This window comes from Oncorhynchus clarkii, chromosome 12 (assembly GCF_045791955.1).
Source record: "Oncorhynchus clarkii lewisi isolate Uvic-CL-2024 chromosome 12, UVic_Ocla_1.0, whole genome shotgun sequence".
In the NCBI taxonomy this organism is placed as follows: Eukaryota; Metazoa; Chordata; class Actinopteri; order Salmoniformes; family Salmonidae; genus Oncorhynchus; species Oncorhynchus clarkii.
This window is the reverse complement of record NC_092158.1, coordinates 40,861,879-40,887,178: the sequence shown is the minus strand read 5'-3', so window position 1 is coordinate 40,887,178 and position 25,300 is coordinate 40,861,879. Positions and strand designations below refer to the sequence as shown.

The 25,300-nt window shown below is 43.0% G+C and overlaps 1 protein-coding gene across 6 annotated transcripts in view; it reads left to right on the top strand.

The window, feature by feature from the left end:
• LOC139423206 (neural cell adhesion molecule 1-like) overlaps window positions 1-25,300 on the top strand; it is a 304,932-nt gene that overhangs the window by 249,511 nt on the left and 30,121 nt on the right. For all 6 annotated transcript variants that reach the window (XM_071174946.1, XM_071174944.1, XM_071174945.1 and 3 more), the window contains 4 exons: window positions 2,462-2,646; window positions 9,626-9,722; window positions 10,675-10,842; window positions 15,051-15,176. In XM_071174946.1, the coding sequence (XP_071031047.1) occupies window positions 2,462-2,646; window positions 9,626-9,722; window positions 10,675-10,842; window positions 15,051-15,176 (576 nt within the window). The remainder of the gene's footprint in view (window positions 1-2,461; window positions 2,647-9,625; window positions 9,723-10,674; window positions 10,843-15,050; window positions 15,177-25,300) is intronic.

Genomic DNA, 25,300 nt, shown 5'->3' with positions numbered 1-25,300 from the left:
CAGTGTCGGAACCAAAGCTAACAGCATCAGGGGAGGCGTCAGTATCAAGGACATATGAGAGAGAAGAACAATATTTTACACAGCTTATATGGGCCCAGGGAAGCCCAGGGTTATTTTCTTACAATATTAAACATGATCAACTAAAACCGTTTTGGGGGGTGTGTGGTAGATCAATAAATTGTGGTAGCTTTAATAGCAGTTGAGGTAGTGAAGGGAGAGTCTGTGGCGCTAAGTCAACAATACTGAATTGGTTACAGCAAGTGTGTAGAGTAGCAATATGTGAAAGTGCAGTCCAAACACTGTTGTACAGAGAGTTTTACTGACAACTGGTTGATTTATGCTTGCCATGTGACATTAAAGGCCAAACAAAGAACCATAACCATAAAACAACAAATAAGAATAAAATATAAGTCCTTCTTACACGGCAGCTTATTTATTATTCACATTCGTGTCCATAAAGCACAAATTGCATAATAAAACAAATTGATAGTGTAGTGGTGACTGGAATGAAGATTCAGCCTCTGTCTTATCTAGTGTTATTTTTACACAGTTGCTGGCTCATCACTTTTACCCCTGAATGCAACTTACCACAGCAGCCTTTATGATTTTATTTCATAGTGTAGCACAACGTTACTATGCTCACCATATGATTTATACCATTTTATGTCCTCATAGAAAGACAAACAGAATTGCGAACTTTTTGAGTGTTAAACTTTTTATTTATAGTGGTTAAACCTAGGTATTGTGGGAGACGTATCCAGAAAATAACACTAGAAACCACACCCTGAATAATATACTACACTGCTCAAAAAAATAAAGGGAACACTTAAACAACACAATGAAACTCCAAGTCAATCACACTTCTGTGAAATCAAACTGTCCAATTAGGAAGCAACACTGATTGACAATAAATTTCACATGCTGTTGTGCAAATGGAATAGACAACAGGTGGAAATTATAGGCAATTAGCAAGACACCCCCAATAAAGGTGTGGTTCTGCAGGTGATGACCACAGACCACTTCTCAGTTCCTATGCTTCCTGGCTGATGTTTTGGTCACTTTTGAATGCTGGCGGTGCTTTCACTCTAGTGGTAGCATGAGACGGAGTCTACAACCCACACAAGTGGCTCAGGTAGTGCAGCTCATCCAGGATGGCACAACAATGCGAGCTGTGGCAAGAAGGTTTGCTGTGTCTGTCAGCGTAATGTCCAGAGCATGGAGGCGCTACCAGGAGACAGGCCAGTACATCAGGAGACGTGGAGGAGGCCGTAGGAGGGCAACAACCCAGCAGCAGGACCGCTACCTCCGCCTTTGTGCAAGGAGGAGCAGGAGGAGCACTGCCAGAGCCCTGCAAAATGACCTCCAGCAGGCCACAAATGTGCATGTGTCTGCTCAAACGGTCAGAAACAGACTCCATGAGGGTGGTATGATGGCCCGACGTCCACAGGTGGGGGTTGTGCTTACAGCCCGACACCGTGCAGGACGTTTGGCATTTGCCAGAGAACAACAAGATTGGCAAATTCGCCACTGGCGCCCTGTGCTCTTCACAGATGAAAGCAGGTTCACACTGAGCACGTGACAGACGTGACAGAGTCTGGAGACGCCGTGGAGAACGTTCTGCTGCCTGCAACATCCTCCAGCAGGACCGGTTTGGCGGTGGGTCAGTCATGGTGTGGGGTGGCATTTCTTTGGGGGGGCCGCACAGCCCTCCATGTGCTCGCCAGAGGTAGCCTGACTGCCATTAGGTACCGATATGAGATCCTCAGACCCCTTGTGAGACCATATGCTGGTGCGGTTGGCCCTGGGTTCCTCCTAATGCAAGACAATGCTAGACCTCACGTGGCTGGAGTGTGTCAGCAGTTCCTGCAAGAGGAAGGCATTGATGCTATGGACTGGCCCGCCCGTTCCCCAGACCTGAATCCAATTGAGCACATCTGGGACATCATGTCTCACTCCATCCACCAACGCCACGTTGCACCACAGACTGTCCAGGAGTTGGCGGATGCTTTAGTCCAGGTCTGGGAGGAGATCCCTCAGGAGATCATCCGCCACCTCATCAGGAGCATGCCCAGGCGTTGTAGGGAGGTCATACAGGCACGTGGAGGCCACACACACTACTGAGCCTCATTTTGACTTGTTTTAAGGACATTACATCAAAGTTGGATCCGCCTGTAGTGTGGTTTTCCACTTTAATTTTGAGTGTGACTCCAAATCCAGACCTCCATGGGTTGATAAATTAGATTTCCATTGATCATTTTTGTGTGATTTTGTTGTCAGCACATTCAACTATGTAAAGAAAAAAGTATTTAATAAGAATATTTCATTCATTCAGATCTAGGATGTGTTATTTTAGTGTTCCCTTTATTTTTTTGAGCAGTGTATTATAGTATTCATTATAGTGTTTTAGCTATGTACAGATGTCTAGTGCAGACATAACATGCCCCTCCCCGTGTTGTTGCAGATGCTCCCAAGATCCAGGGCTCAGTGACGGTCTACACCTGGGAAGGGAACGCAGCCAACATCAGCTGTGAGGTGCTGGCTCATCCGGGAGCCTCAGTGGTGTGGTTCAGAGATGGCCAGCAGCTGTCTAGCACTAACACCACCAACGTCAAGATCTACAACACACCAGCTGTCAGCTACCTCGAGGTATGGTAAAATAGGGATATGAGGGCCCCAAAACTGTGTGTACAGTATGTGATGAATGATATCACATTTTTAAGAATGCACTCCATACAATGTAATGCCAAACATTGTCTGGTTCCTGCATAGCATGCATGGCTAAAACAAACGAGACTCCCTTGCAGAACCCTGACATTTCTGCATGCAGTGATTCGGTAACAAGTTTGCTGAAAGCTTCATTTTAACTGTAATCCAACCAAAGTAGAGTACCCATTTAACATACTGAAACTTCCTAATGATACCAGGGAGTAATTGACTGCTCAAGTTGAGACGTGCTTAGGCTGACCAATTAAGTATGACAGTAATGTTATCTCGCAATTAACTGTCAGTGAAATGATAGCACACGGATGTTATATCACCATAATACGCCGTGGCTATTTTGTGTCAAGGTCCCTGGAGAGAGAATAATTGTTGATGGCATAATTCTTTCTGAGGTACTTTAGAGACGCTTTTATGTAACGTGAAATACAATAATACAACTGGATTTATACTGGAATGTGTTTTTTTCCTGAACCATTTTGGTTTAAGTGCCTTTCTCAAGTTAAATAAAGGTTCAATATTTTTTTTTAAATATCATAAATAAGTGCCTTTCTCAAGGACTGTAGTTGCAGTTAGAGCGTTGTAACCGGAAGGTTGCTGGATCGAATCCCCGAGCTGATAAGGTAAAAATCTGTCATTCTGCCCCTGAGCAAGGCAGTTAACCCAAAATCAAATAAAATCAAATGTATTTATATAGCCCTTCGTACATCAGCTGATATCTCAAAGTGCTGTACAGAAACCCAGCCTAAAACCCCAAACAGCAAGCAATGCAGGTGTAGAAGCACGGTGGCTAGGAAAAACTCTCTAGAAAGGCCAAAACCTAGGAAGAAACCTAGAGGAACCAGGCTATGTGGGGTGGCCAGTCCTCTTCTGGCTGTGCCGGGTGGAGATTATAACAGAACATGGCCAAGATGTTCAAATGTTCATAAATGACCAGCATGGTCGAATAATAATAAGGCAGAACAGTTGAAACTGGAGCAGCAGTACGGTCAGGTGGACTGGGGACAGCAAGGAGTCATCATGTCAGGTATTCCTGGGGCATGGTCCTAGGGCTCAGGTCAGTTTAAACTGGAGCCCACTGTTCCCCCGGGCACCGAAGACGTGGATGTCAATTAAGGCAGCCCCCCACCTCTCTGATTCAGAGAGGAAGACACATTTCAGTTGAATATATTCAGCTGGACAACTGACTAGGTACCCCCCTTTCCCTTTCCTCCTGAGATTGACAACTACCTGTTGGTTTATACAATTACCAGATGTTAAAACACAATTCACCTAAGGCAAGCTCAAACTGGGTAACGCCAGCAGCACGTATGTGATCACATTTCCCAGTTGAGACTTATGTACCATTTCCAATATTGGCTTTTCTGTACACTTTACAAAAGTACAGACTCCGAGCCTCAAACGGGTATATCATACACTGCAGTTGGGTGGAAAATGGAACAAGGGATAGATGGCCTTAGCATCCCCAGGCACACCTGGCTACTTAATCATCTGGCTAAGTGGAGTCTTTTGTTTAAACATGTAGCAAGCTAGCTAGCTAAACAAGTTCATGAACCATAATCCCAACCCATACAGTTTAGCAATACAAATGGATTTCTGACAAAATGAGATACGATTTATAACGTTAGCTGGCATTAGATACCAAGCAACTAACATTAGCTAGCTAGTTAGGTTTAATGTTGGCCAAAACTGTTGATCTTCCTTTCTTCCCCATCACTGTCATCAGAAAACTCTGCATTGTCTGGTTCAATGACAGTTGTTCAGTGACATTGCTATTATCTTTTCAAAAAATCTGTGGTAGACTGCTGATCAGGGATACCTCCCAATTATGTTATAGACCAGGAGTCTCCAACCTTTTCTAGCATGAGAGCTACTTGAATACATTTCTCTTTAAAACATATTTTATAGCTTTCATATAGGCACATTCTCCTCTTCTCCTAGGTGTACAAGCGATGTGTTTTCTGTCAATATACCTGGTAAAATAATGGTTAATAAACAACTAAGGGGCCCTATCAAATTATCTTTTTTTTTTTTCAGAATTTTGTTTTCTGTTTAATTTTTCCTGGCTTAAATTATTTTGGTTTTAACTCTCAATATTAAAATTATTCATAGAGAAACAACAAAAAATGGGTCCATGTCAATGCTTAAATCACATCAGAAGACCAATTTTGAGGTCTAAACAAAAAAAAAACGAAGAAAAATATTTGAGTGTCATTCTTTTAATTACACATTTAGAAAGAGAGTTTCAGCCTACTGCTGCAGCACGTGTCATGGCAGAATTTGCAAAATGATGACCACTCATGATATCTTTCTGTCATGTAAGCCCACTTTGCAATTAACATTTAATTGAGAAGGTTTTTGCAGAAAGTCTTTCTGTCTATCCACAAGATGTTTATCATTACTAGCATTCCTAACTGGCTACATACTGAGTGATAGACAAATGCGCACACAAAACAGACAGACCTGCTGGATATTAATTGGCAGATTTGTTACGTTTGACTTTTTAAGGCAATAGTGGCTAACCAGGTGTGGGGTAATGCCAATGTGGCTTTGTTTGGATAGTAGCCAGGAGCTTGTTTAAGAACGTTAGCAAAGGGACACATGTAGAAAATGCATGTACTTTCAGAATTGCTTGGCGAGCCACTCATATGTGGGCTGCGAACTACTGGTAGCTTGCGATCTACCTGTTGGAGACCCCTGCTGTCAAGTGTCAGTGTGCAAGGACGGAGTCAGGCGCAGGACACAGAACTGAGTAAAATAACGTACTTTACTCGAAAAGAAACAACCATACAATTCCACACAGGGAAAACACACCATAACACAGAAGTCTACTAACACTCAACAAGGAACAATCACGCACAAAACATATTGGGAACCAGAGGGTTAAATAGGGTAAATAATTATAACGTAATGGGAACCAGGTGTGTACAATCAAGACAAAACAAATAGAAAAAGAAAAAGAAACGTAGACCGGTGGCAGCTAGAAAGCCGGTGATGACGACCGCCGAATGCCGCCCGAACAAGGAGAGGCACCAACTTCGGCTGAAGTCGTGACACCTGCCTGTTATAGACAGTAGCCTGTGGCATAGTAAAACAATCAGAACCCATCTCTCAGCATGACCAGCCCCTCCATTATCTTAGCCATTCAAGGCTAGCCAGGGAGGATCCTTAGTTTCTCTGTGAGAAAAAAACTAGGCTCTGAATTTTAAAAAACGTTTTATTTACAGATCACCTACAAGTTTATTATTAAGGCACATGAAAGTTCACTTTTTTTTTTTACATCTCACTTGAGAGCTCCAGAAACACATTGTTACCCTTACAAAGAAAACGAATGTCAAAATCTAATTTTCACATGTTGTATTTAAATGTCACGTATTTTTAATTTAGAGTTCACCACACATGTGAATTGCTGTTTCACATGTTAAGAAATTTCACATGTGAAAATCCGATATGCAGTTTCATGTGTGAGAAACTCATGTGAAAATCTCAAATTCACATGTGTAAATCTAATTTGCAGTTTCATATGTGTAACATTATGAAACTGCAAATTTCACATTCACATGTGAAAACTCATGTGAAAATCTCACTTTCACATGTGGAATTGCAGGTTCACATGTTTTGGTGAAATAGTGTTATTCTCCTCACATGTGAAGAGGTAGTGTTAACATATTGCTGTAGCAATGCAATTGCTATTTGTAATGTAATTATGTTAAGGTAACTTAACCTACCTGAGTATAATAATTCAAGTGTGTTAAAAATGATTATTTTGTATTTCTGAGCCATCCATTCGGATGTGTTACAGCTGCAAGCGCACACCTCTCTTCATACATTGGTCAGTAACTGTTGGAAGAAGCTCTGTTACATTTGAATCGTTTGACAGCCCTAGTTGACATTAAAATGTGAAAAAGCTTGTGAAAGTTTAGCGGACATGCGTCAGTCATGGTTGCTCATGGTCATGTGATGAGGTACCCCTGCCTGCAACCTAAACATTAGTGTTGGCCCTCTTGGGCGGGTGGTCAAGACATTGGCACGTTGAAGAATGAGACAGATATTTTACTGGAAGTATAAATGTGAGGCATCCACTTACTACCAAATATCATAGTGAGAGGATGCCCGGCAGTGGTAGAAGATGGATTTTGACTGACATTCTGCAAGTTTTCTCATCGATGAAACATTTGATCTCAATACAAGCTTTGTAGAGAGAGCATCGCTGCGAAGGTGGAGTCATGCGTCCTTCGAAACGTGACCCGCCTAACCGCGCTCATAACACCTGCCAGCTTAACTCATAAACCAGCCGCACCAATGTGTCGGAGGAAACACCATTCAACTGATTCCCGGCCACGGCCGTTTGTTTGCACAGCCCGGGAAATGAACCCAGGTCTGTAGTAATGCCCCTAGCATTGCATGCGATGCAGTGCCTTAGACCGCTGCGCCACTCTAGAGGCTCTCAATACAGTTTTTTTTATTCCCAAAACTAAAATCTGCTATGAACAGATTGGACTAAATTGCGTTGTTTAGGAGTGCAAAGGCGAATTGAGTTATTGCACACTTCACGGAGTAGGTGTTCTCTAACGGGCAGATGCATGCTAAAACGGGCCAATAGGATCTCACTAGCTCGTGCTTTGTTCTGCCCACCACCTTGCTTGTTCTGCCCACTGTGTCTCATGTGTTCCCATTGGAAACGACAGGCTGTGGTCGATCTTGGTTAAGTTATAAAAATCTTTGACAGTGGCGTCTGCCGTGGGAGACCCGGGTCCTAATCTCAGCATTTATAAAAGCACACGTGAAACTTGTTGGGAAACCACAGTCAATGGTAGCGTCCCAAATTGCACCCTATCCCCTATATAGTTCACTACTCTTGACCAGAGCCCAAGATTCTAAGTAGAGCTTTATAATGAGAATAGGGTGCCATTTGGTACGCAAGCATTGAGTCTGTTCCCAGGACCTGGGTGGACACAGTCAGCATGCATAACCTTCTGTGCGGAATCTCAGGCAGTGAGTGTGCCCATTCAAAAGTGGGTTTCATGCCCAGTGTCCCCTGAACCTAGAACGCTCTCTGTGGCAAAGAGGCCTGTATGACCCGCTGGCACATTTACAGTGCCTTGCGAAAGTATTCGGCCCCCTTGAACTTTGCGACCTTTTGCCACATTTCAGGCTTCAAACATAAAGATATAAAACTGTATTTTTTTGTGAAGAATCAACAACAAGTGGGACACAATCATGAAGTGGAACAACATTTATTGGATATTTCAAACTTTTTTAACAAATCAAAAACTGAAAAATTGGGCGTGCAAAATTATTCAGCCCCCTTAAGTTAATACTTTGTAGCGCCACCTTTTGCTGCGATTACAGCTGTAAGTCGCTTGGGGTATGTCTCTATCAGTTTTGCACATCGAGAGACTGACATTTTTTCCCATTCCTCCTTGCAAAACAGCTCGAGCTCAGTGAGGTTGGATGGAGAGCATTTGTGAACAGCAGTTTTCAGTTCTTTCCACAGATTCTCGATTGGATTCAGGTATGGACTTTGACTTTCTAACACCTGGATATGTTTATTTTTGAACCATTCCATTGTAGATTTTGCTTTATGTTTTGGATCATTGTCTTGTTGGAAGACAAATCTCCGTCCCAGTCTCAGGTCTTTTGCAGACGCCATCAAGTTTTCTTCCAGAAGGGTCCTGTATTTGGCTCCATCCATCTTCCCATCAATTTTAACCATCTTCCCTGTCCCTGCTGAAGAAAAGCAGGCCCAAACCATGATGCTGCCACCACCATGTTTGACAGTGGGGATGGTGTGTTCAGCTGTGTTGCTTTTACGCCAAACATAACGTTTTGCATTGTTGCCAAAAAGTTCAATTTTGGTTTCATCTGACCAGAGCACCTTCTTCCACATGTTTGGTGTGTCTCCCAGGTGGCTTGTGACAAACTTTAAACAACACTTTTTATGGATATCTTTAAGAAATGGCTTTCTTCTTGCCACTCTTCCATAAAGGCCAGATTTGTGCAATATACGACTGATTGTTGTCCTATGGACAGAGTCTCCCACCTCAGCTGTAGATCTCTGCAGTTCATCCAGAGTGATCATGGGCCTCTTGGCTGCATCTCTGATCAGTCTTCTCCTTGTATGAGCTGAAAGTTTAGAGGGACGGCCAGGTCTTGGTAGATTTGCAGTGGTCTGATACTCCTTCCATTTCAATATTATCGCTTGCACAGTGCTCCTTGGGATGTTTAAAGCTTGGGAAATCTTTTTGTATCCAAATCCGGCTTTAAACTTCTTCACAACAGTATCTCGGACCTGCCTGGTGTGTTCCTTGTTCTTCATGATGCTCTCTGCGCTTTTAACGGACCTCTGAGACTATCACAGTGCAGGTGCATTTATACGGAGACTTGATTACACACAGGTGGATTGTATTTATCATCATTAGTCATTTAGGTCAACATTGGATCATTCAGAGATCCTCACTGAACTTCTGGAGAGAGTTTGCTGCACTGAAAGTAAAGGGGCTGAATAATTTTGCACGCCCAATTTTTCAGTTTTTGATTTGTTAAAAAAGTTTGAAATATCCAATAAATGTCGTTCCACTTCATGATTGTGTCCCACTTGTTGTTGATTCTTCACAAAAAAATACAATTTTATATCTTTATGTTTGAAGCCTGAAATGTGGCAAAAGGTCGCAAAGTTCAAGGGGGCCGAATACTTTCGCAAGGCACTGTACCTTAAGATGCCTGGTTAATGGTGCCACCAGAGGGGCCAACTGCCCCTGTTACTCGATCATTTTCGAGCAAGACGTACGCCAGCGGTGAGGAACAAAGAGCGCTGCTAGCACCATGGCGATGAGATCCTCAGTAATCAACAAGACCATCTGGGGTAAATCAGATCATTGAAGGAAAAAAATACATATTCTTCCAGGTCACCCCAGATTCCCAGAATGACTTTGGAAGCTACAACTGCACAGCTACCAACATGATCGGAGCAGAGTCCAAGGAGTTCCTCCTGATCCCAGCAGGTCAGTCAACAGGGCTTACTCTGTGATACTGTACACTGATTTCCCTTGTTCAGATGATTCATATGTATTCATTATTAAAACATTTGATACTGTATAGCTGAACAAATATGGCAATATAAAGTTTATTTTAGTTAAATGGAAGGTGCATATAGTACAGCCACACAGTGTTGTTAGCACACATTAAGCAGCTTCAACCAATTATTTCTGGAACAGTTCAGAAGTTTGGTCTCGATTTTACTTCCGAAACCACAAGTATTTCTGTGTCAGTTTCATACATCACATCTGGAGGTCAACATAGGGCTTTTAGCTTCAAGATCAGTTACTTTGCAGTTGTTAAGATGAAATTCAATTGTGATTTAAAAACATAATGGGTGTAATTTCCAGGGCGTTTACAAAGACATTTTGGCGTTAAGTACACATTTAAGGCTGCTATTTTGGTGGACTATAAAGCAGTACAGACGTCAAGGGTAGTTGGACAAGCGTTATTTTATTCATCTGCAACACAGTGGTGACTGCCACTTTAACACATTTGTTAGTGAAGTGGCACTGTGCTTGTGAGTGCACTAATGGAAGAACCATTCTTACATTTTTTAAAGCTAGTTGTGAAAAGATATGGCAGATTTGGCTGTTACAATTGTTTCCCTGTGTCCAGTGTCAGGAAACCATGTGTGTCTCAGAATATCACCCCAACATGTTCTTGCCAATATAATTTGGAAGATGTCATTTGGATAATTCCCTTGCAGTTGGGACATCATTTCACATGTAGCTCCCGTTGCCTGTAGTATCATGGGACTTCCAAAACCTTAAAACCGTGATTGGCTGATCCCTTCATATATGGCCTTTTGACTGGATGAATCCGGGCACATTTCTCTTTGAATCCTTGTGTCTGATTGGCTGCACACACGTCTCGAGGGCCAGGATTTAACCTGTATGTCTCTGTGGTGTTGTGTAGATGTGCCGTCGGCACCCGCCATCGAGCGAGTGGAGCCCTTCTCCAGCACCGCCGTTGTGGAGTTTGAGGAGCCCGATGCCAGCGGCGGCGTTGCCATCCTCAAGTACCGGGCAGAGTGGCGCATGCAGGGTGAAGACTGGACCGGCAGGGAGTACGATGCAGAGGAGGGTGAGTTGTACACACACACACACACACACACATACAGACACACACACAGATAGACACACTGAGCAGCCCACCACAAAATGATATTGCCAGTAGGACTCCAAGTAGACTAGTTTATGCCAGATGGTTGAAATGTGAACGTCAGCCTTCAGTTCTGAATAAGGCCCGTTTGTTGAAACATAACCTAGTGTCAGAGCATTATTAATACCTTTCATATTGAGTCTTAGCCAGTGTTTTCTTGGAAGAGACAAATTCATCTCAATGGGATAAATAACATGTAAAACCAATGTGAGATGTTGGGGTTGGGGTTGATATTAGAATTTAATTGTCAGCACAGTGATTCAGCCGAAATGACGACAAACACAAAGATGCACTAAATAACAAATCTGTCAGGGGCTGACAGGCCCTCCTTCCTGTCGAGTATATATGGCACTGTGTCTATCTGTTGGTCTGTCTGTCTTATCCATGCTCACATGGGATATGTCAGCAGATTGTTGACAAGCTGTTCTGTCAGCCTTGAGCCCAGCCTGACACACGCACACACGAAAGAGCTGGCTGACACACACACACACACACACACACACACACACACACACACACACACACACACACACACACACATCCCTTCTAGCACAGAAGCACACAAACTTAAAACAACTTGGTTCACACAGTTACTGCAATTCTGCAGACACACACAACGCCATGCCAGCACACAGTCACACGGTGTAAGGCCTGCCGACAAATGCACGCAGATATCAAATAAAATCAAAGTTTATTTGTCACGTGCGCCAAATACAACAAGTAGACCTTACAGTGAAATGCTTACTTACAGGCTAACCAATAGTGCAAAAAAGGTATTAGGAGAACAATAGGTAAGTAAAGAAATAAAACAACAGTAAAAAGACAGGCTATATACAGTAGCGAGGCTACATACATACACCAGTTAGTCAGGCTGTTTGAGGTAGCATGTAGATATGGTTAAAGTGACTATGCATACTGTATATGATAAACAGGGAGTAGCAGTAGTGTAAAAGACGGGTTGGTGGGTGGCGGGACACAATGCTAATAGTCCGGTTAGCCAATGTGCGGGAGCACTGATTGGTCGGCCCAATTGAGGTAGTATGTACATGAATGTATAGTTAAAGTGAGTGTACATATATGATAAACAGAGAGTAGCAGCAGTGTAAAAGAGGGGTTGTTGGGGGTGGGGGGCGCACAATGCAAATAGTCCGGGTAGCCATTTGATTACCTGTTCAGGAGTCTTATGGCTTGGGGATAAAAACTGTTGAGAAGCTTTTTTGTCCTAGACTTGGCACTCCAGTACCGCTTGCCATGCAGTAGTAGAGTGAACAGTCTATGACTGGGGTGGCTGAGGTCTTTGACAATTTTTAGGGCTTTCCTCTGACACCGCCTGGTATAGAGGTCCTGGATGGCTGGCAGCTTAGTCCCAGTGATGTACTGGGCCATACGTAGTAGTGTAGTGCCTTGCGGTCAGAGGCCGAGCAATTTCCGTACAAGGCAGTGATGCAACCAGTCAGGCAGGATGCTCTCAATGTTGCAGCTGTAGAAACTTTTGAGGATCTCAGGACCCATGCCAAATCTTTTTCGTTTCCTGAGGGGGAATAGGCTTTGTCATGCCCTCTTCACGGCGGTTTTGGTGTGTTTGGACCATTCTAATTTGTTGTTGATGTGGACATCAAGGAACTTGAAGCGCTCAACCTGCTTCACTACTGCCCTGTTGATGAGAATTGGGTCGTGCTCAGTCCTCCTTTCCTGTAGTCCACAATTATCTCCTTTGTCTTGGTTACGTTGAGGGATAGGTTGATATTCTGGCACCACCCGTCCAGGTCTCTGACCTCCTCCCTAATGGCTGTCTCGTCGTTGTCGGTGATCAGGCCCACCACTGTTGTGTCGTCTGCAAACTTAAGGATGGTGTTGGAGTCGTGCCTGGTCAGGGAGTACAGGAGGGGACTGAGCACGCACCCCTGGGGAGCTCCAGTGTTGAGGATCAGCGTGGCAGATGTGTTGCTACATACCCTCACCAACCGGTGGCTGCCCATCAGAAAGTCCAGGATCCAGTTGCAGAGGGAGGTGTTTAGTCCCAGGATCCTTAGCTTAGTGATGAGATTTGAGGGCACTATGGTGTTGAACACTGAGCTGTAGTCAATGAATAGCATTCTCACATAAGTGCTCCTTTTGTCGAGGTGGGAAAGGGCAGTTTGTAGTGCAATAGAGATCGCATCATCTGTGGATCTGTTTGGGCGGTATGCAAAATGGAGTGGGTCTAGGGTTTCTGGGATAATGGTGTTGATGTGAGCCATTACCAGCCTTTCAAAGCACTTCATCTTTATGGCCTTCCTGTGACATCGGGTGGTGTGTATGTTGACCTGTTTTTAAGGTCTTACTCACGCCGGCTACGGAGAGCGTGATCACACAGTCGTCCGGAATAGCTGATGCTCTCATGCATGCCTCAGGGTTGCTTGCCTCGAAGCGAGTATAGAAGTGATTTAGCTCGTCTGGTAGGCTTGTGTCACTGGGCAGCTTGCAGCTGTGCTTCTCTTTGTAGTCTGTAATAGTTTGCAAGCACTGCCACATAAGACGAGCGTCGGAGCCGGTGTAGTATGATTCAATCTTAGCTCTGTATTGACGCTTTGCCTGTTTGATGGTTCATCGCAGGGCATAGCAGGATTTCTTGTAAGCTTCCGAGTTAGATTCCCTTAACTTGAAAGCGGCAGCTCTACCCTTTAGCTCAGTGTGAATGTTGCCTTTAATCCATGGCTTCTGGTTGGGGTATATACGTACAGTCACTGTGGGGACGACGTCCTCGATGCACTTGTTGATAAAGCCAGTGTACTCCTCAATGCCATTGGAAGAATCCCGGAACATGTTCCAGTCTGTGATAGCTAAACAGTCCTGTAGTTTAGCATCTGCTTCATCTGACCACTTTTTTTTATTGACCGAGTCACGGGTGCTTCCTGCTTTCATTTTTACTTGTAAGCAGAAATCAGGAGAATAGAGTTGTGGTCGGATTTACCAAATGGAGGGCGAGGGAGAGCTTTGTACACGTCTCTGTGTGTGGAGTACAGGCAATCTATATATTTTTTTTCCCCTCTCGTTGCACATTTAACATGTTGATAGAAATATGGTAGAACTGATTTAAGTTTCCCTGCATTAAAGTCTCCAGCCACTAGGAGCGCCGCCTCTGGGTGAGTGGTTTCCTGTTTGCTTATTTCCTTATGTAGCTGGCTGAGTGCGGTCTTAGTGCCAGCATCTGGCTGTGGTGGTAAAGCCATGAAAGTATAGCTGAAAACTCTCTAGGCGAGTAGTGTGGCCTGAAATTTATTACAATATACTCTACTTCAGGTGAGCAAAATCTAGAGACTTCCTTAGATTTCGTGCACCAGCTGTTGTTTACAAATATGCACAGACCGCCCCCCCTCGTCTTACCGGAGTGTGCTGTTCTATCGTACCGGGTCAGCGTATATCCCGCTAAGTGAATATCCATGTCGTCATTCAGCCATGATTCCGTGAAATATAGGATATTACAGTTTTTGATGTCCCGTTGGTAGGATATTCGTGATCGTACCTCGTCTAATTTATTGTCCAATGATTGCACGTTGGCGAGTAGTATTGATGGTAACTGCAGCTTTCCCACTCGCCTTCTCCGGGTCCTCACGAGGCATCGGCTCTTTGACCTCTGTACCTGCTTTGCTTCCTCTTGCAAAAAAAGGGGATGTCGGCCCTGTCGTGTGTTTGGGAATGTCCTGCTTGTTGTGGAAAAAAATCTACTCATGGACTAGAAAATACACACATACACACACAGAAACAAACATAACCAACCTTAACATATGACTTTATCGCACACCCTCGCCCCCATACACACAGGGTCAAGCAATACACCTCCCCACACACTCACTCAAACAAATGAGGACGAGCCTCCATGCTCGCTCATACACAAGAAACAGTCATGCCATCACACCCCCTCTCCGCTCACAGTCTTCTCCACCACACTGCCTTGCTCCTGGAAAGAGAGGAGATCAAAATAACAGCCAGCACTCTGTCCTGTCCTCTGCTCTTTTTAGCACAGGCCCTACCATCGCATTACTCTTCCTAGACCCATCCAAGACATGGGTTTCATCAGCCAGCTGGGTGACTGGGTCCGTGATGAGTAGCTTTAATGGAGCTTTCTAAAACCCTTTTTCCTCCGACAGGCCTGAGCATGATCACCATCGTTGGCCTGAAGCCCGAGACCTTCTATGAGGTCAAGATGTCCGCCATCAACGGCAAGGGCGAGGGCGAGAGCAGCCCTCCCCAGAACTTCAAGACTGAGCCAGTCCGTAAGTGCCTCCCTCCTTCCCTGTTCCCTCATGCTCCCTCCCTTCTTCCCTGTCCCTCCTGCAGAGCGATAGCACTCACCTGACCGTAATGCTTTTCCTCCCCATCACCACCTAGTGCAGTCTAGCCATCCAGCCACGACCACCCCAAGCCCCCTGCGCCAAAAGCATAATGCATCCCCCTTCCGATCTCTCTGGTAGACCAGCCACTCCACTCCGGGGATGCATTACCAACTGACCCCAGACTGCGTGTCTGTTTGCATGGAAGGGTTGGGGAAGGAGGGCTAGGGACCTAGTGCTTCATATAATAGAGGGTGAAAGAGGGGGGCAATCCTAGTTTCTGTACCCCCCCCCCCCCACACACACACACACACACACACACACACACACACACACTCTGCTCCTTGTGACCATAGTGTCTGTGTGTTTGTCACGGTTCTTCATGAGGACAACTGAAGTTATCAGAGCATAATCCTTTGTCATTTTGAGATTTTCTCTCGACAGATATTTGATGGATCAATGAATGCTACTACCTAACAATTGATTGAAAGGAGTTTTGTGTGAACATCACTTTGAAGCATCACTTACTACACAACCATCACTGAAGCATCACTCCTGAAAATTCTTAAACTTCTAAAGCATAGTGAATTTGGAATAAAACCATACATTATACATTTGCCAATATAGTGGAATATCATATGGAATAATGGTATCTTCAGATAAGTCAACACTGAGGGTTTGTTATTCTGAATCTCAGATGCCGTCACGAGTAAGAAGAGGTTGTTTCTGCACATTCTCGCTACGGAAAAATCCAAAAGTCAGGCAGTGAAAATATTGTTATACTTGTAGAGTAGCACGGGCATAGTTAGAGACAAATGTACTTCCTGATTAGTTTATAATTGCTCCTCTTTTTGGCTGTTTTATTAAGGCCACTTTACACAAATTAAGTAAGTGGAAAAAACTTGGAAGAGCTGCTTAATGAAATAGCATAATATTAATCTGGCGAGATTCACACACTGCGATAGCCATCCCAAAACACAGGTGCTGAAGGAATTAGAGAGTTGGAATGGAATAGCGACCCCATCTTTTCTCTTCTCCCTCCTAGTTTGCCAGTCATGCTGCTTGAAGTTGCTGTGCTGGCTAGTTATAAAGGTTTATTCCGTTCTGATTCAACACATTGTATTTAAGGCATGAATCAGTCTGATTCGGTTCTGCTTCTTGCCACGCTTCCATCTGTGCTTTAAACCTTCTGCTTCTGCAGCAGTCACCCTTAGCTGCCACTTGGATTTACCCTTTTTTCAGTCTGAAGTCTAGAGGGATGCCTTGTCCTGTTATTACTTCGTAATTTGGAGAATTGACTACCTTTTTTAAAAATCAGATAAACAGTGATTTCATAATGCTCTGGATGTTTTCTTAGCTTAAAAGTACAGTGACATTATTTTAAGTCTATCCAGAATCCTTAAAGAGCAACTCCCCCACTTTTCAACCTCATATTCATTATCTCCAGAATCAAACCAGTGTTTACATATATGAAAACAGCGTATTTGTTTTGTAGGAAGAAAAAAAATACGTTTGAATGTTATACCGAATGTCATCATCAAAAGTTTTTTTTTTTATTAAGTGATTTTCAAACACTGAGATTCACGGTGACGTGGGAATCAAGAAAAAACCTTCCTCTGGCTAGAAACCCTTTCCAGGTTTTGAAAATCCCTGTTTTTGAAAAACTTTTTTTTGTGATTTCACAAAGAAGTATTTTTTAGGACCTTTCTTATCTTTTTAACCATAGATCATTGAAACGTGCCATTTTTACAAATGTAAACACTGGTTTGGTGCTGGAGAGGAGGAATATGAAATCAAAAAGTGGTGCAGTTGCCCTTTAACATGCCTAATTGATGATAAAGTACATTGATTAGGTATTTTTATTGAGTTCTCTAAATTTAGAATACTTGCTTCTTTTTTTACTGGTTATATATATATATATATATATATTACAAAAGTGAACTATCCTATTATCACTGTCGGTCATGGTTCATAGTCAATTCTGAAGTGACAGGACAGTCAACTTCTACCATTCTGTTCTCATTATTTCTACTGATTTTGTTATTCATGTTTACCCATGTCTTTTTGTTCAATTTGACTTCTCAGGCTATGCTTTCACAAGTAAGTTCTCATTCCCTTCCTTTTCTTTGTCTTTGTTTTCATTTCATTCATTTATTTTAAACATTCATTTCTGAAATCTTTGTAAACAATACTGAATTAACTATTGGTGGTAGTAGTAGTGTAGATAAAGTGTTTCCCAACTTCAGTCCTCGAGTACCCCCAAATGTTTGCCCTGGTCAATCCCTCGATGAGTTGAATCAGGTATGTTTTTCCAGTGCTACCACAAATAAAATGTGTTCTGTTGAGGGTATTCAAGGACTGGAGTTGGGAAACTGATGTAGATACATTTACTTTCAACAATGGAATTTGGTCTGTTATGTCATTGAATTAAGAATTTACTTGACCATTGCCTCAACCTTTTGATTGGGGCATTTTGGTAGAGTATTTGCCTTCAAGCAAATACTCACGCAATATCTCTTGTCTCATAAACCTTTCCAGGTGGCATACCATTTCATTACTCTAACGTGGACTCAGGTTTGTCTTAGTTGTTGTAGTTTCTTAACATAGACATTGAATTTATTATAAGTGAGTGACCGTTACCATAACAATTCAATAGTTCCATAGATCATTTATAGTACTTGCTTCTCCCCTGTGACTTGTCCCCTTTCCCTTTGTACAGTGAACTGATTGACCCCTGATTGACTGCAAATAGTCACTCATCCCTTAGCCAATTGTACATATACGCAGTAATTAGTATGAACATAAGGAGAAATAACAACATGTTGGGAGAGTTTCATTGCTAATACAGTAGCATTTACAAACAAAGGCCTGAGCCGCAATGATGACTCATGGTTAATGCGGAACAATTTTAATGTAACTTGAGAAATCGGCAACAGACAGGATTCAGCCTCGGTTCAGCCTCGGCTGATAGTTTGTTGCCGTTATTAAGGCATCCCTAATTCGCCAGACAATCTGCTTTTCCTCTGGGTTTATAGCATCTCTGTTCAGCCATGACAGTGTGAGGCCCCATTACTGAGAAGCCTATTTTTCCCCTCATAAGACTCTGATACAGAAGGCAGAGAAGCGCAACAAAGACCATATCTCTAAATGATACGGATTCTCTTGGAGGAGATGGATCGCATCATCTGTTTTTGTAGTGGAGGTGAACCCGTCTGGATGGGAGAGGTGATTGGTGGGATAATGGTCCGAACACTCAACACTCACTTAACATTCATCAGGGCCTGCGTGAATAACCAGGAGCCCAGGGATGTCATCAACTTTAGTCTTCTCTATTGCTGTATGCAGTTACTATACTATTTCCAGTGGAAGTGACAACTTGTAAATGTAGTCCAAAGCTGTTGATGTTAAATTACATTTAATTAAGGAATTATTTCAAGGTATTGAGCTAAGTAGATGTATTCTGGTTATACAAGTTAACTCATCTCCTTTAATTAGGTTGTGTGTGCAGGTGTGTAGGTCATAGTGAGTGCTCACATGTGCATGTGTGTCATGCCATTGTACTAGGTTCCCGTGTGGCTCAGTTGGTAGAGCATGGCGCTTGCAACATCAGGGTTGTGATTTCCATTCCCGCGGTGTACCAGCATGAAAATGTATGCACTCACTCTGGATAAGAGCATCTGCTAAATGACATAAAACCATTCTACACAGTGTATTCATCAGTTGAGGACAGAAGACAAGTCTTAATTTAGAAATATAGTGACCCAGGTGTCCATATAACATGCAAAGGGATATGATGAGTCCCTGAGGGCTGACCCAATGCTTGAGGTTGCTGTAACTTACCAGAACCCCAGGACATTTCAACCAAAGAGAGTACAGCTGAGGACCAGGGAGGTGTAGTCATGGGCACCATGTCAAAGACAGAGGACACTACCCCATGTATTGAGGTCCACCTAACAACCTACAGAGGGCAGCACGAATGTCCAAGGTACAGTATCACAGCTGTTTCTGTAGCAGGGCCCCTCCTTGTTGCCATGACCACACTGAGCCTCCGTCCAGCCAAGGCAACAGAGACCCTGTGACCCATGGCAATAGCCCTGAGAACAACATTGTAGGTGGCATGGATGAGGAGCTCTTTAACTCTGTAGGTGGAGTCACCAGTGAGCCAGCCATGGTGATCGAGGCTGAGGTGGTGACGGAAGTTTGCAGACCCCTGAATTCGACTGTTCTAACATCAGCAACCGCACTTCAAATTACATGTACAACAGCAGCTACCACACAAAATGCTCCCTACACACTCAGGCTGGGCAAAAGGAGATCACTGGCAGCATAATGAGCAGCAGTCCAGCTGGTGACCTGACGTAATTGGACAGTGAGTACGCCTTTCTAGGGATGTCTCAGCCTCTCTTGGCATTTTTCAACTAATTGGTTTTTCAGAAACACTTCTAACATGATTTAGGTGCCTTGGCTGGGGCACTGCAGAAACTTGGCTATAAATACCTTGGCTGCCTCTTAGCTTTTATGCAATTGCACAGACATTTTTTAAATTGGTAATTTTTTCTTGTTCTTTTTTTGTAATCTTACATCATTTTCGGTATATCCAATTGGTAGATACGACCTTGTCTCATCACTGCAATTCCCCAATGGTCTCGGGAAAGGGGTAGGTCAAGACATGCTGCTTCTAAACCCGGAGGTCTGACGACCGAAGTCAGCTTGCAGGTGCCCACAAGAAGTCGTTAGAGCTCCCCTCCCTGACTTGGTCGGCGCTGGGCCAATTGGGACTCCCGGTCACTACTGGCTGTGGTGCCTCAGCATTGTGATGCTGTGCCTTAGAACTCTGCACCACTCGGGAGGCTATTAAATTGGTTCTTATCTAGCTAGCCAAAATGTCCTAATCCCTATTAATAATTAAAAGGTAACAAAAAAAATCCTTAAGTAATTTTCCCCATTTTCTCAAAACATATCTTCCCTGGAATTTACCACAAATATGTCATTTGCAATATCTGCGCATTGCCAGACAAAGTTGCTGGCCTGCTCATGCAAGACGGATTATCACTCAACTTCTCACCGGTGAAACAGCTCTATTGTGAGTTTCTGATTGTACTTCTGTTTCTGAACTGATGAGAGTTTTCAGGGAGTCAAGCAGTGTGATGCTTCTTTGCAAAGTCGATGGCTTTTGAGCGGTTCTTGCAAATATCATGTCAAAAGTGGACATGCTTTTTTTCAAAGATTTGTGGAGTGGATTATTGCTTTCTGCAATACTGCACTACTTTCAAATTAAAACGATTCTCCTTTTAAATTGACTGTGTTCTACCAAGCGTTCTGTCAATGTTGCTTTTATCACTTTAGTGTCTTTGTCTGCCATAACATTTCTCACCTCGTGTGTGTATGTATCTAAGGAAGGCCTGACACCCCTGGAACAAAAACTCTGGTTACCTTAGACAGTTCTACCCCCACTTGTGTACAAACAGCCTAGCAAACTAGGCTGGTTTGTACACTGATAGTCTATTTTATGGTTCCCTTACACAATATGCTTTTGTCACTAATAACACGATGTGTGTCATACAAGAGAATAGTTTCTAATCTCACTCTTTTCAGCTGACAAACAATGATACATTTTTCATTGAGTCATCATGAGTCTTTGTACAGATCTGTGGTTCTTACAAGGACACCTACATTGTGGGTAATGACTCGTGATTATCTTGAGAAATCAGCTTAGTTGGAATGAAATTAGTTTGTTGATAAAGTGGGTTCAATTCTATTGATGATTGTCGAACAATGACAAACAGCTATTCTACCTGCTTTAAACAAGCCTTGTGAAAACTCATCTGCCCTTAGGAATTGTGTAGGGAATGTGGGGAAGCCAATTATGTATTTAGAATTTACGGGGCAGTACATGTGCTACCTGCTGGTGTTCCTAATGAAGATAAGAATCATTTTTGGTGTGAAACTTTAGTTTATTGCTGTACAATGTAGATTCCAGCTGATTTTACTGATAAAAACACAGTAAAATACACTGCTCTACATTCCATGGTAGAAGCATCTCAGATAATGGCATGAATAGACCTGTGATATGACATACTCTTATTATGAATGTGATGTTGTCCCGTACATCATGATTTTAAAGTGCTCGTGTTTCGTGAGGTGTTTCATGCTGCTCAGCATAAGCCTTATGTGAAAGTCGAAATTACGCTCTGTGGTGTGTTGGTGCCAGTAGATGACTGATGTGTACCGAGGTGGTGCTCTGCCATCAGAACAGCCAGTCGTCTGTAACACTAACGACTGGCACTGCCCTCTCTGGGCAATCACGGGCACCTCTCACCATGTTTTCACCATCTTGCAGTTTCGTCAGTGATACCAACCTTCATTCCTTCAACAAGTGCAGCCCTTAGTGAGTATGCCGGCAGTATGTGGTGTGTCTCTCTCTCTACCCCCGATGTCCCTCTATGTCTGCTTGGTCTTACCACTGCTTAGTGCTACGTCATCACTCTGTAGAGAGAACCGGTGTAGTGACAAGGAGCTACTGATGTACTGTTATTAGTTAAAGGGATGTGATACAGAGAGACAGTCACTGACTCTGCTCACTGCCTCGATCCTTAGTAGAGTTCCACTGACTAACCTCCGCCTGCGAGAAACAGGTTGCCCCTCTACTGCCTCTACTATTTCCCTCTAAAATCCTTCCAATGAACGCATGTATTCATCAGCAATATTCACACCACTGTGCATTTAGCATCGGCCCCCACAGTTTGCCGTGCGTTTAATTTAGAGTGGAAACTTCCGATTGGGCTTTACAGACATTATTTATTTTTATGTCAAAGCAGTGCAGCATGCAGCACGCATTTTATTAGGGGATTGATCACTGTAACATTAATGATCACTGCTGCATGTTGTCTGATTAGTCTAAAGAAGGAAGTGAACATCCTTCCATTTAAATAACATCGCCACCATTAGCGTTAGCACACCAAGAGCTTTTCTGCCCTTTAGATATATAACTAGTCTGCTCATTCTATCTCTCTTCCTGTCTGTGTGTCTGTGGCTCCTCTGCTAAGCCAGGTGCAATGTTTGAACACTCTTCTAAGATGTAGTCAGCTCCCTCCCCTTCTCTCTTTCCCCTGGTGGCTATGGTATTGACAGTGACGTCAGGTAACATTCCGGGTGTCCCATGGGTAACCATTACAGCATGCGTTACATATAAATGTCGAGAATAAGGGAGCCTGGTTTGACAGACAGCGAGGCGAGACAGATTATTCTGACAGACCGGAGGTTTTTGAAAGAGAACCATTCTGTGATAAAAAAATTTTAAAAAGAGGGTGACGTTGTCTGCTACCTACAATTGGACAATGTTGCCCAGCCATGGGCATGCTGTGCTTTGAAGGATGGCCACAGGGATAATACAGTAAACAACATGAAGATCAGACTGCATAGAAAAAAAAGACAGCAGTATTTTGATTTGACCAATATTTTAAACAAACTAATGAATGCCAAACCGTAGGGATGTGAATCCATCCTAACTTAACTCCTGTGCTTCATTAAAAGAGAAGGATGGAAAGGGAAAAGGGGAGGGATAAAATAAAAAAAGGCTCAGGTGGTGAAGAACGAGAGGCATGAATAAGCAACTTCCTTTTATATGATAAAGCTATGTCATCTTATAGAATTGTACTGAGACTCATGGTTGTTGATGTCACTTACTGATGAGATTATTTTGAATTGACTAGGAAAGTTGTGGTTTGTTGTTTAAATTTTGAAGTTCCCACATGTGTAGCCTTTTCATATGTTTAATGCTCTTAAGAATTTGGATACATACATGTTTGGGAAGGGCAAATCGGGTATCCCTAAAGTATTGTTGGGATAAGCATGGCTGATTTGATTGGCTGAATGCTTTGATGCTGCTATGGGTCAACATTGGGCCCTGGTGTACAGTATAGTTGTGTTCATTGTGTGTGGCTGTGCTATGGGTCTGTCAAATTGCTGTTATCTGTCTAATGTAGAAAATCTAAGGATACCTGAGGAACTATTTTGTAGGTCATGTGCCAAGTATATTTCTAGGCTAACCAATATACATCATATAACAGCTCTAATATAACAGTGCTCTATTAGTTACTAATTTGATTTTGACTCACTTGTAGCATATTAAATTGTAGTGCATATACAGTGCATTCGGAATGTATTGAGGCCCCTTGGCTTTTTACACATTTTGCTACGTTACAGCCTTATTCTAAAATTGATTAAATACACATTTTTCCTCATCAATTTACACACAATACCTCATAATGACCAAGCAAAAAACAGGTTTTTACATGACTTATTTACATATGTATTCAGACCCTTTGCTATGAGACTCAAAATGTAGCTATGGTACATCCTGTTTCCATTAATCATCCTTGAGATGTTTCTTCAACTTGATTGGAGTCCACCTGTGGTAAATTCAATTGATTGGACATGATTTGGAAAGGCACACACCTGTCTATATAAGGTCTCACAGTTGACAGTGCATGTCAGAGCAAAAACCAAGCCATGAGGTCAAAGGAATTGTCCGTAGAGCTCCGAGACAGGTTTGTGTCAAAGCACAGATCTGGAGAAGGGCATCTAATATTTCTGCAGCATTGAAGGTCCACAAGAACACAGTTGCCTCCATTTTTAAATGGAAGAAGTTTGGAACCAGCAAGACTCTTCCTAGAGCTGGCCTCCTGGCCAATCGGGGGAGAAAGGCTTTGGTCAGGGAGGTGACCAAGAACCTGATGGTCACTCTGACAGAGCTCCAGAGTTCCTCTATGGAGATGGGAGAACCTTACAGAAGGACAACCTTCTCTGCAACACTCTACCAATCAGGCCTTTATGGTAGAGTGGCCAGATGGAAGCCACTTCTCATTAAAAGGTACATGACTGCCCGCTTGGAGTTTGCCAAAAGGCAACTAAAGACTCTCAGACCATGAGAAACAAGATTCGCTGGTCTTATGAAACCAAGATTGAACTCTTTGGCCTGAATGCCAACCGTCATGTCTGGAAGAAACCTGGCACCATCCCTACGGTGAAGCATGGTGTTGGCAGCATTATGCTGTGGGGATGTTTTTCAGCGGCAGGGACTGGGAGACAATTCAGGATTGAGGGAAAGATGACTGGAGCAAAGTACAGAGATCCTTGATGAAAACCTTCTCCATAGCACTCAGGACCTCCGATTAGGGTGAAGGTTCACCTTCCAACAGGACAACGACCTGAAGCACACAGCCAAGACAACGCATGAGTGGCTTCGGGTCTGAATGTCCTTGAGTGGCAAAGTCAGAGCCCGGACTTGAACCTGATCAAACATCTCTGGAGAGACCTGAAAATAGCTGTGCAGCGACACTCCCTATCCAACCTGGCAGAGTTTGAGAGGATCTGCAGAGAAGAATGGGAGAAACTCGCCAAATACAGGTGTGCCAAGCTTGTAGCGGCATACCCACGAAGACTTGAGGCTGTAATCGCTGCCAAAGGTGCTTTAACAAAGTACTGAGTAAAAGGTTTTCATTTTTTTACTTTTTATTAATTTGTAAACATTTCTAAACCAGTTTTTCCTTTGTCATTATGGGGTATTTTGTGTAGATTGATGAAGAAAAAAAAAATAAAAATTCATCCATTTTAGAATAAGGCTGTAACGTAACAAAATGTGGAAAAAGTCAAGGGGTCTGAATACTTTCAAAATGCACTGTAAGGTCTATGTAAATCATATTAAAAGATTTAGTCATTTATCAATACTGATTGCCTTCATGTGTGATTAGTATTCTAGCTGGCTAAATGTGAAATATGACATGAGGAATTTGCCCTAAAGGCTTCAGGTGTGTTTGCATGTGCATACGTTAAATGTATTTGACACCAGCTAATCGGAGTAAGTATGTTTTATGTCTAGTGGTGTGTTTAGAATTCATAAAATGAAGTTCAGAGTCCACTCTGTGTTTCTGTAATTCATGTTTCTTTCCTCTATAAACATATTAAGTATAATATCTTAAAGTATGGGAATTTATACTATGGTATGGGTTTACACTGCATTCTCATACGTCGTGACCATATCTTTTGACAATATGGCCTTAGATACA